This window comes from Echinops telfairi, unplaced genomic scaffold (assembly GCF_000313985.2).
Source record: "Echinops telfairi isolate 266 unplaced genomic scaffold, ASM31398v2 ScPeMD7_7356;HRSCAF=8355, whole genome shotgun sequence".
Lineage (NCBI taxonomy): Eukaryota > Metazoa > Chordata > Mammalia > Afrosoricida > Tenrecidae > Echinops > Echinops telfairi.
This window is the reverse complement of record NW_022111256.1, coordinates 3568471-3580674: the sequence shown is the minus strand read 5'-3', so window position 1 is coordinate 3580674 and position 12204 is coordinate 3568471. Positions and strand designations below refer to the sequence as shown.

The 12204-nt window shown below is 52.5% G+C and overlaps 1 protein-coding gene and 1 long non-coding RNA gene across 2 annotated transcripts in view; both read left to right on the top strand.

The window, feature by feature from the left end:
* Positions 1–6076: 6076 nt before the first annotated feature.
* KCNA6 (potassium voltage-gated channel subfamily A member 6) lies at positions 6077–9012 on the top strand. The gene has a single exon (XM_004717386.2). It carries the CDS (start codon positions 6311–6313, stop codon positions 7901–7903), a length of 1593 nt encoding a protein of 530 aa, XP_004717443.1. The 5' UTR covers positions 6077–6310; the 3' UTR covers positions 7904–9012.
* A 107-nt stretch (positions 9013–9119) lies between these two features.
* Positions 9120–12204, top strand: part of LOC123522376 — a 39321-nt gene continuing 36236 nt past the window's right edge. The window contains exon 1 of the long non-coding RNA XR_006680637.1: positions 9120–11168. This is a non-coding gene — a long non-coding RNA (uncharacterized LOC123522376). The remainder of the gene's footprint in view (positions 11169–12204) is intronic.

The window sequence follows — 12204 nt, the reverse complement described above, 5'->3', positions numbered from 1 at the left end:
TTTATCGCTTACCTCAGCGGACTCATGTTGTACTTGTCCTTTTGTGCCTGACTTACTTCACTTAGCATGATTTCCTCCAGCTCTTCCCATGCAGTGATGTGCTTCATACATTCATCACTGCTTTTTAGTGATGCGTAAGTACTCCATTCTATGTATATGCAACAGTTTTTTAATCCAATCATCAGTTGATGGGAATTTGGGTTCCTTCCAACTCCTTGCAATTGTGAACTGTGCCGCAATGAACAATGGCACCTATTGCTAGGAGATGAATCCTTAATGTTCAAGACATCTTATTTTTCATCTGATTTAAAGCAATTCTTAGAGGACGAAGTTATTGGTGTGTGCTAGAGAAAGGAGAACAAGAGGAAAGGGGCAAAGATGGACTGTGAGGTAGAAACCCCTTACCATCTTGTCAATTCCAGCTCAGGAACCCTTAGGGCAGGGTAGAAATGCCCTGAAGGGCTCTGAAGGCTGTAGTCTTTATGGGAGCAGACTGCCCCATCTTCCTCCTACGGAGCACCTCGTGATTTGAACCACTGACCTTGCACTGGGCAGTCAATGGTTTAACATCTGCACCACTAGGGCTCCTGATGAAAGCAACGTAGAACCACCCACTAACAGCCGTAGGGTTGATGCTGACTCTTAGCCACCCTGCTTGGAATTCCTGACACTACGGGAGCAGACAGCTTCATCTTTCTTCCTGCAGAATGAGTGGTGGGTTTGAACCACTGACTTTTCGGTTAGCCATCCAGCACCTAACCATCAAATCACTCATAATTCTACTCACTTTCTTCAGCATCCCAAGCTTCTTTTTCTTATTTCTCTTGGGGGGGAGGGAGTGGGGCCAAGTTAAGAGAAAGAATTAGAGAGACCCAAATCTTGGGGAAAAGAGTGAAAAAGGTAGAATGACGAAGGGGTTCGGTATGTGGGACACTATCTTTGGGAGAAGGACTTCCACACGGTGCATCACGAAGAACTAAAGGTCTGGGCAGCGAGGCTGTGGTAGTTACATAATTTCACGTCAACTTGATAAAAAAGTGGCTGGGTGGAGTCTAAACCATCAATCAGGTCACAGCCTGAGATGCCTCCTTGTGGGCATGGCCTTCTGATGAGGATTCTGGGAACTTCCTCTCTCTCTGCTTCCCCTCCTTGTTGAAGAGCCACATACAGAGAGCTGGAGAAGCCACATGGAGACCTGCACCAGGGCGCGATGCTTCCACTAACACTGGATCCACAAGACTTTTCACCCACCAGCCTGTGAGTTTTCTGCATTTGGCATCACTACATGTGCTGTGTGAGTCTGAAGAGGAATTTATGAGCTAGTATCTTATGGGCTACTATCAGTCTTTTAGACTTGATCTGCACTGGGCTGGGATGTTTTCTCAATCGCCAATTTGCTCTTTGATATAAAGCTCTCCCTGACGCACAGATGAGTGTCTCTGGATTGATTTCTCTAGTCTACCTGGACTAACCCTGCCTAGTGGTGAGATAGTAGGACAAGGGACACAACGTCAGGCTCATCAGTCATCTCTGCTTGGCTGGGTTCCACAGAGGAAAGTTAAAGAAGGGGACTAATCTTTCTAAGGAGGGTGAGTGTGGCAGCACATCTGTGAGGAGTTGCTTTGTGCCTTCCACAAAGGTCGGTGCAACTCCTAACTCTTGGTACCTGTGAACGTGACCTTAGTTTTAAACAGGGTGGTCTTTGAAGTTGGGATTAATTAACAAGATGTTACATTGGTGTAGGGGGGCCTTAATTCAATAGGATTTGTACCCTTACAAGAGGGTACAGATGCAGAGGAAAGTTTGCCATGTGAGGATAGTGGCAGAAAATGGGCTTAATGCTGCCACAAGCCAAGGGATGCCTGGGGCCACTAGAAGTAAAAAGAGGCAAGAAGTGTCCTCCCCAGATCCCTCAGCAAGCCCCTGGCCTTGCCAGGGTCTTCATTCAGACTGCTGCATTCCAGAACGCCGAGAGAATACCCTTCTATTGCTTGATGCCATCCCGTTTTTTTTTTTTGCCTGGTTACAGCAAATGTAGGAAATGAACACACATCCTGGTTCTTTTCTTCAAAGTCCCTACCACAATATATAAGTAGCTCATTTGTCATTTTTAAAATTCCTGTCTATTAAGTACCTTGCAGACTTACTGTATTATAATGAGTACTGCATTTGTTGTTCTAGAATGTAAACTCATTAGAGCAGTTACTTTTTATCAGCATTCTTATTGTGATTTGGGTAAACGTTTACAGAGCAATTCGGTCTTCCATTCAATAATTCATACACGTTCTGATGTGTGACACCGATTGCAATGAAATTAAACAGCTGTTTGTCCAAATCACTGCAGGTTCCCCGTCACCTGGCACGGTCTAGACTGACAGTAGCTGTTCAATATATATGTCCAACGTAAACGATTGACATGCATTGGAGGCCATTCTGCTTCTCTCTGCATTGTGCACGGTGAATACTGGGAAGATGACCTCCTGTTACTGGAAACTATGTGGGACTGAGCCTCTTGTCTCTCCTCACCTTGGAACTGACACTTCGGAAGGTGCAATTTTACTCATACTTAATATATTCTTGGGAGGAATGATCTAGGCAGAGGGTTTCTCTAATGTGAAGAAGTAAAACTATTTCACTAAAGTACTAAAAACAGAACTCTGATTCATGAATTTGCTAATGACTTTTCCCTCCAGGGGAACCTCCCGTGCACAGTGAAACACTCTTGGGGCACAGCCTTTTGCCAAGGTAACCAGGGCAGCCCCTTCTTCTGACAGGTAGCTCCAGGGGACAGGGAATCGGGAGTGTTCCTGCCACTATACGGGGCCAAGTACCCTTCTGGAAGAATCCAGCTCCTCCCCACAGGTTTGCTTTGAAGAGTTCCTGACTTGGCGGACCATCCTATGGCTAAAAATGCCAAGGAAGAAAGTGAACATGCAAAGGGAATCAGGCATCAGACAATTTGAAACCCAAACCTGAGGAATCATGGGTAAATCATGGCACGATCCAGAAAATAATTACAGGTCATTGGACAGAAGTAAAAGAGCATTACGTATTTATTTTGGTTTCTTTCCTCAGAAGCAATAACAAAACGAAACCTTTCTAATGGAGCAACAAATTTGCATGAAGCCAAAATTGCTTAATTACATAGTCTGTAAATAGGAAAACCATTCACAGGGTAACTCAGTATCTTGCAAGGTGAGAGGCTGAGTGGCAACTGACAGTCGCAGCAGGAGAGGAAGCAGGGGCTGTGGCCTGCCAGACCTGGGGCTGGACTAGACTAGAGAATGAGGAAGCTGTGAGTGGTGCTAACACTAGCATCTCTCCTACGCACTTCTAGTCTGACCTCTCCCCTCCCCACCCAGGAGCCTTAGTTTTCTCCTTCCCCTGTTCCTCTGGGAGGGAATGATGCTGAGAACCATTGTGGTTTTGAAACACGGAGCATCACAAAGAACGCATATGCATCTTGTGGTTTGAGAGTCCTTACTAAAGACCTAATATGCACAAGAAGCCGAACAAAGACACCTTGTCATTGTCAGCCAATACATTTGGCTACAGCTAACCAAGGGAGGGGGAAACTGAGGCACCAAAGCAGCAAATAGCACGCCCACTATCTGGGAGTGGCTGTCTGAGAAGATCAGATCAGTCCTCCCCCACTAGCCCCCAGTTTTTCAGAAATGGCTGGATATACATTCTTAGCTCTTAGCTGCTTCCTGGCAGCAAAGTTTGCCTAACCCAGATATCTTTAGGTGGATCTTCATTGTGACATTACCGAGGGCTGTGAGAACTGAATGGAATCATACAGGTCAATGTAGTGTTAATTTTTATTTTATATTTTATCCACACTCTTATGTAGAAGCCCTAGGGATATAGCTGGTTACCCCTTGGGCACCTCACTGCAAGGCCAGCAGTTCGAAACCACCAGCGCTTCGTGGGAGAAAGATGAGGCTTCCTCCTCTGGGAAAGAGCTGTTGTTAGGTGCCATCGAGCCGGTTCTGACCCGTAGGATCCTACGCACAACGGAAGGACACACTGCGCCATCCTCACAACAGGTCCTATGTCTGAGCCCATCGTTTCAGTCAGTGTGTCCCTCCATCTTGTCAAGGGCGTCCGCTGTTCACTGCCCTCGACTTGACCCAACACGATGTCCTTCCCTAGGGACCGGTCTCTCCTGACACGTCCAAAAGCACGTAAGAGGAAGTCCCTCTGGCCGCACTTCTTCCAACACGGGTCGGTTTGTCCCTTGGGCAGTCTATGCACTTTCAATATTCTCCACATCGCAATTCAAATGTCAGGGTTCTTTGCTCTTCCTTGTTCAATGTCAACTTTCAGGTGCAGTTGGGGCGATGGAAAAGACCATAGCTTGGCTCAGGTGCACCTTAGTTCTCAAAGGAACTACTTTGCTTTTCAGTATCCTAAAGAGGTTTTGTGCAGCTGCAGATCGACCTAATGGCACACTGTCTTTTGACCTCTGGACTGCTGCTGGAAGCAGTGATTGTGGATTCCTTCTTAGCTGTCTCTTCTTAACTTGGAAGCTCCATTGAAACCATTCACCTTGGGTGACCCCACTGGCATTGAAAATACTAGTGACGTGGCTTCCAGCAACAGGTCACCACAGTATGACAAAATGACAGACAAGTGGTGATGACCACAAAGGGTCAGTCTCAGAAACCCACAGGGGCGGTTCTACTCTGGGTTTGTGTGGACAGTCTTCCATACCTACTTCCCACTCACCCCTCCCTCCTGGTGTGTGTGGACACACACACACACACACACACACACACACACACACACGCACGCACGTGCGCGAGAACAAGCACAAAAGCTCCTTGATAAACAGTAATTCCAGGATAGCCCAGGGCCTGCTCCTTTCTTTCCCAGGGCCTGCGTTCAGCCTCTGGCACACTTCCCTGGAAAATTACCTTAGGAGGGGCTCTGAGACACTTTCCTCAGCTCCTTTCTCTCTACTGTCATTTTGCAACGCCGTCTCTCCCTTCCAGGTTGGCAAAGGGAACATTATATTCTTTGGGGACCTGCACCGGAACACCGTTTAAATGGGATGCTCTCAAAGCTTCTCTTCTGTCCTTTGTGTTTGGTGCTTCTTAAGTAGCGATCAGAGTGGTTGGCAAATGGGAATTGATAACAATAGAGGGGCACGCTGTCATTTGATTTCTTTCCATGAAATGTTTGGGTGAGTGGTGCTGCATTGAACTCTATAAGGCGTGCCAGGGTGGGGTGTGTATAGAGAGGGTGTGTTTTCTTATTGATGAATGACATTGCGCAGGTCCATTCAGTCAACCCAAAGGAGAAGAGCTGACTGCAGGGTGGATGGGGTGTGGTATTAGGGAATCAGGTGTTGATGGTGGTGCTGTGTGTGTGTGTGTGTGTGTGTGTGTGTGTAAAGGTGTGAAAGGGGGAGGCGTGTGCCTAGTGAGCGCGGGAAAGATTAGTGGGGGGCGGCGGCATTGGGTTTCTCTATTCCCACAGCGCCCCAGCTTGTGGCAGCCCCTGGCTGAGTGAGGGGTGTGATGTGGGAGTAGGGTGGGAGGGGGCAGCAGGCGGGGCCTGCCACGTCACTTGGAGAGTGTGTGTTGGAAGGAAGGACAGAGCGGAGAGCCCAGCCCAGCCGCTGCAGCTGCGGCGGCGGCAGGGAAGGCTCGAACGGTGGGAGGTGGGTCCCCGCGCTCGGGCGCCAGGGCAGAGCCAGGGCCCTCTCCGAAGCCTGCGGCGCTCTCCCAGGAGGAGGTGGCAGCCGTGGCGGCGGGAGCCGCGACCTCGGCCAGCCAGAGCCCCGCTGTGGACGGAGGGCGGAGGCCGAGCCCAGCCGGGGAGTCGCGGCCGAGCTGGGCGTGGAAGGCGCATCTGGCCCGTTGGTACCAAGCTGCAGCCTGGGGTCTGGAGCTGCTGGAGACGCCGCCGAGGGAGCTGGGAAGGGCCGGCCCGTCTGGAGCGCGGCCCCGGGCGTCCGGGAGCCCAGTCCCCTGCAGCGCGGGCAGCGAAGCCACGCGTCTTTTGGAGCCTCTGGTTCCACGCGCGCCAGTTTGCGGGTTCAGGTATCCCAGCCACAGCCAAGAGTCGCCGGGGGCGCCGAGTCAAACCTGCTGCAGCCAAGTCGCCTCCCGGGCCCTACTGGGCGCGGGGCCCGGGCTCCAGGGCGTGCGGACCCATCACCAGGTCAGACCGCGAACTCCCGGGAGCGCGAGCCCCGCCCTGAAAAAGAGGGCGCAGCCGGGAGTTGGGAAGCGGGTGCCGCGCTCAGGAGGCTGCGTCTTGGGCGCCGTCCTCGTGGCGGGGAGCGCACGGCCAAAGGGACATGAGATCGGAGAAATCCCTGACGCCGGCGGCGCCGGGGGAGGTCCGTGAGCCGGAGGGGGCGCAACAGGATGCGGGAGACTTCGCCGAGGCCGCGGGGGGCGGCGGCTGCTGTAGTAGCGAGCGCCTGGTGATCAACATCTCCGGGCTGCGCTTCGAGACGCAACTGCGCACCCTGTCGCTCTTCCCGGACACGCTGCTGGGGGACCCCGGCCGCCGTGTCCGCTTCTTCGACCCGCTCAGGAACGAGTACTTCTTCGACCGCAACCGGCCCAGCTTCGACGCCATCCTCTACTACTACCAGTCCGGGGGCCGGCTGCGGAGGCCGGTCAACGTGCCGCTGGACATCTTCCTGGAGGAGATCCGCTTCTACCAACTGGGCGACGAGGCTCTGGCCGCCTTCCGGGAGGACGAGGGCTGCCTGCCCGAAGGGGGCGAGGACGAGAAGCCGCTGCCCTCGCAGCCCTTCCAGCGCCAGGTGTGGCTGCTCTTCGAGTACCCGGAGAGCTCGGGGCCGGCCAGGGGCATCGCCATCGTCTCCGTGCTGGTCATTCTCATCTCCATCGTCATCTTTTGCCTGGAGACCCTGCCCCAGTTCCGCGCGGACGGTCGAGGTGGAAGCGGTGGCGGCAGTGTGAGCCGAGTGTCCCCGAGTTCTGGGGGGAGTCAGGAGGAAGAGGAGGATGAAGATGATGCCTATAAATTCAACTCTGACATCTCCCCTGGGGGCCTCGCGCCGGGGGACCCCTCCTCACTCAGTACGCTGGGGGGCTCCGTCTTTACAGACCCCTTCTTCCTGGTGGAGACCCTGTGCATTGTGTGGTTCACCTTCGAGCTGCTGGTGCGCTTCTCCGCCTGCCCCAGCAAGCCAGCCTTCTTCCGCAACATCATGAACATCATCGACCTGGTGGCCATCTTCCCCTACTTCATCACCCTGGGCACCGAGCTGGTGCAGCAGCAGGAGCAGCAGCAGGCGAGTGGCGGCGGTGGCCAGAATGGGCAGCAGGCCATGTCCCTGGCCATCCTCCGAGTCATCCGCCTGGTTCGGGTCTTCCGCATCTTCAAGCTCTCCCGCCACTCCAAGGGGCTGCAGATCCTGGGCAAGACCTTGCAGGCCTCCATGCGGGAGCTGGGGCTGCTCATCTTCTTCCTCTTCATCGGAGTCATACTCTTCTCCAGCGCGGTCTACTTCGCGGAGGCCGATGACGATGACACGCTCTTCCCCAGCATCCCGGACGCCTTCTGGTGGGCAGTGGTCACCATGACCACAGTAGGTTATGGGGACATGTACCCCATGACGGTGGGGGGCAAGATCGTGGGCTCCCTCTGTGCCATTGCTGGGGTCCTCACCATCGCCCTGCCCGTGCCTGTCATCGTGTCCAACTTCAACTACTTCTACCACCGCGAGACGGAGCAGGAGGAGCAGGGCCAGTACACCCACGTCACTTGTGGGCAGCCTGCACCCGACCTGAAGGCAGCCGACCATGGCCTTGGCAAGCCCGAGTTCTCCGAGGCTGCCCGGGAACGGAGACCCAGCTACCTCCCTACGCCTCACCGGGTGTACGCTGAGAAAAGAATGCTCACTGAAGTTTGACTGATGCGGGCACGGCCTGCACAAGAGGGTGCCTCTGAACACACGACATCTCTTAGGCTTCCTTCTCAATCCTTGAAACGCAAATCCTAGCTCTCTCTGCTTGCTTTCCTGACTCCCTCTCCTTTATCTCATGGATGGCACCCAGCACCAAATACCTGGACTTTAAACCTTGTGGCTTGGTCCCCAAAACATTCAAGGATTATCCATCTGAGTGACATTTTGAAATTCCAACGGTGCCACCCAATCACCCCCATCTTCAATCCCGCGGATGGGACATACATTCTTCCCCTCTGGTCTTCCCTCAAGACTGATTTTTCATGTCTAGGACTAAAACTATCTCCAGGAACGACGAGGCTGCTGGGCTGGAAACCAGGCTTACCTGGGTCCTGTCGCTCCTTAGTGTCCTTTGTTTAGGGACAAGCACATGTCCAAGCTCCTGGTAGCTGGCAGAAGCTGGGACATAGGGGAGGGAGGGGACGGAGAGAGTACTCAACCTGCTGTTTTCTTCCAGTGTCCTGAAACACCTGCTGATCATTCTGCTAAGGACTCCTTGGTAAGGCCTTTCGTTCCATAGTCTGCTAAAGTGTTACTCACCTCTAATTGGGAAACTACAATTCAACACCTAGAGGGCATGGAGGTCAGTCCTGGATCAAGTGGACAAGGGATTCTCCCAGGTGTGTTTTGGCCTGGTAGACATTGGACTTTGGTCTGCATTTATTCCTCCCCACCCTGATCCCTTGACTCTGTCTTCCAGGAAGGTTCCTTCTCAGAACCAAATACTCTCTAATGTAAGTGCCTTCCTGTGCAGAGGAACTGAAAAAAAACAAAACCCAAAACAAAACAGGGGAGGGGACCCCAGAGTCAAGAGAAGTGGCTGAGTAGAGTCAAGCCATTGACTTGATCACACGTTGAGACGAGATGCCACTGAAATGGGTCTTTTCATCACTGAGGGCAGCAGACCCTAGGTGCTGACTACCGATGTCTGTGCTTCTCCCTCACCCTCCTCCCTCCTTCCTGGGCATGGGACTTAGGTTGGCAGGTAAAGGTAAGGTGACCAGACATCCCGCTTTTGGCGGGACAGTCCCGCTTTTTAACAAATTCCCCCGTGTCCCGTGGCATTTTTTAAAAGACCTGATTTTTGGAAAGAATGCCTGACAAGTTAGGGTAGAAGGTTTTCAGCTGCCATGTGGCTATTTCGCCAGGATATGAGTTTTATCAATGGTGTCCCACTTTACCAGTGTTAAAATCTGGTCACCTTAAGGCTTTCTGATGCAAACTCCAGCTTGGATTTGCAGACAGGTAGAAGCACATAGTGGACGCCAGAGTGGGATTCTTCCCACTTTATAGGCAACAAGATGTTTGTTTTAGAGTAAAAGAATGAGCATGATTTCTTTGCAGGCAGCAAAAATCTGTTAGAGGTTGGGTTTGTTTGTTTGTTTTTTTGGCTGAGTCAAGCCCCCATGCAGCTGCAGCCTACTTGCCCTCTCCGGTAAGGAGGGCAACCTGGTGGTGTTACCACTTAGACTAAGCCATTTCATTGTTGCCTTGCGAATCACACCCCCACCCCCCATCTCTGACCCAGTATATTAGTTTCTGCCTCAATAAACTGTGATGTATCATTCTGAGCTTTCTGGGTGCACTCCAGGCACCCAGGAAGGGACTGTTAACCTGTTCTTAATTTTATATCTATGCTTTTAAGATTCTTGGATGAGAATTTTATTTTAAAGAATTATTTTCTTCAAGGACGATTTATGAGGGCGGCCTTTGGAGGATTTCCTAAGAGGCAGTGTGGCTCCTATGAGCGTTGGATTTAACCTGGATTTTGACACTGCAGCTTTGGCATGCCAGTCCTTCCGAGGGCCTCAGTTTCCCCATCCCTTCAATGGGAACTTTACTGTCTTCCCCTCCCTACCCCGTGGGGGATGTTGGTGGACTCACGTGGGAAACTGGAGCTGAAGCTTTGCAAATGTGTGAATTTCAGTCACTGACCTGAGTTTTCGCTCATTGCCTGGTTTCCCCCACCTTCCACCCACTGGCAAGGCCTCTCTCTCTAGTCCCTGCCTCAGCTCCAAAGCCCAAGAATATGGGTCCTCAGTGCCCTAGATCCCCCCTCCCCACCCCCTATTGTGTGTCGCAAGTTTTCTCCTTACCCTGCCCAGAGGAGGATGCTTTTTAGGCCGGTTCACTGAGATCCTTCCAGGGCTCAAGGTCACCTTGACAGGGGGATTGGCTTCTCCAAGACTGAATGAGACAGGAAGAAACAGAGAAGCACGTGATTCAGAAACCTGCTCTAAGGCCACAAGGTGCTGGGTTTCCAGCTTCTCCTCAGGCACACCTGGGTGCGTGTGCACAAGAAAGAGAAGAATACAGGCCAGAATGGAGGCAAAGGGGGTGCCGCAGTGCAGGGCCAATGTGGGGACGTGGGTGGATAGACAGCTCTCTCTCTGTGATCATTCTAAGCACCATCTCACAGAACACATTTCCTCTTCAAGTCAGAGCATGTTTGAAAGTCAAGGGTGTGTGGCAAGCTGGGCTCTCCAGGGACTCTGGTTGCTGTAGCAACCGCCCAGCCTGTTCTGTCTTCTGATTTGGGAAGCCGGGAAAAACAGGAGACCACGTATTCCCAGCTTCCCCAAATGGGAGAATCTCCTACGTATTGGTCTAGGGGCTGGGAGTGTTGGGGAAAGGCTGCGTGCGTGCGTGACAGTTGGAAAACGTGGGGGGAAGTAGGTCCCCTAAACTGTCTCCGTGATTCTCCTTCCTGGATTCCCCGCTCTGCTACAGAGAAGCTGCTTCGCCTGACCCCTGATTCTGCAAACACTTGCCTGCTAAGCCAGGGCCCAGGGAAACCAGTTAGTCAAAAGGACCAGGAGCCCCGCTGGAGAGGAGGCATTGTTTCTTGAGATGCAGCCAGGCCAGGCCTGTCAGGCAGGCAGCGGTCACATTTTTAGGTTTTGCAAGGAACGTCCTGCCCAGCTTCAAGAAAGACCGAGATGAATGAACTTCCTGGGCAAGACCCTCTCCGACCCTGAGCCTCTTTGGGTAGAGTCTGTCCCCCGAGCACTAAGAGAAGAGACACACGTGTGACCTCGATGGCCGGAGAGAGGGGGCTCCAGCGGACACTTTGCACCGGACTCCAGCCAGCTCCGGCTCCCAAAGGACGTGCCAGCACTGTCAGCCTCCTTCCACCCGAGGCATGGGATTCCTCCTGCAGGAGCACCTCCCCGAGAGGGAGGAGGGACATCTGGCTGTCTCTCCATCAGAGGTAAGGCTCTGCCCTGGGGGGTTTGTTCTGCAGGAAGTCCTCTAGGTACAACTAGGACAGGGCTGGGGAGGGGAGCAGCAGAGGAGGGGGGAGAAAGCACATTTGGGGGAAAAACCAAATTTTGATGTCCATTTTCTTAGAAAGAGCCACCCAGCTCTCTTTGTGTGTTTTTTTTTTTCCTCTTCCCTCCCCTTCCTAATCCTATCATCTTCACTTTCCGGGGCCTTTTCTTGCTTCTCCTTTCATTGCTGTCCCCCTCCCCCCTGTATCTGTCCGTCTGTCTCCCTCTCGCCGGCATCTGAGTGGCCCTTCTTGTTGAGATCCCGCCTCGGAACTGCAGGACAAGGGTGGGTCCCAGTGCCTGCTGAGAAGGTCTGTGGGCAGGAGAATCCCCGTGTCCTGACATTCGTCCTGCGTCCCTGCTCACCTCTGCGAGGGACTTCCCAAGGGAGATGAGATTGCTGGGGGTCGACACAACTGTCTTCTCGAAATTTCTTGATGTTGCAAGAATAAGACATGGAGAGAGAGAGAGAGAATATATGTGATGGATAAACTGCAACTATTCTGCTGTCTCAGTCATATCTTTGCCCACCTCAGGGTCTTTGTAGGCTTCAAAGGCTTACAGAGGTATGAAAGTCAAGGAAGGAGAAGAAATAATAAAATAAACGCAGTAACTAGGACATCAGAAGAAAGGATGGGATTGGAATTAGCCTGGGGAAAACCCCTAGCGCTGGTGTGGTCCTGATTTCTAGCCAAGATTGTCACCGCACCTGGCTGTGTCTGTCTGCACAGAAGGCAGGTGCAAAAGGAAAGGCGGGTTACAAGTCACTAGCGGGTCTCTAAGGAACACTCAGAATCCCCATCCTGGAGCTTGTAGAACAAACACAGAGCGAGGCTCACCTTCTGACCTCAGGAGGGACCCAGGCACCCCCCACCTGCACCCCCAGGTGGTGCTGGTCAAACCAGGGAACATCTGAGGCAGATGGAAATGTTCTGTGATAGGATGTGCAGGTGGTTGTACTACAACTCTATGAAT

Bases quoted from the DNA above. Each gene is read 5' to 3' on its own strand.
- KCNA6 (XM_004717386.2), top strand. From the start codon at position 6,311: ATGAGATCGGAGAAATCCCTGACGCCGGCGGCGCCGGGGGAGGTCCGT.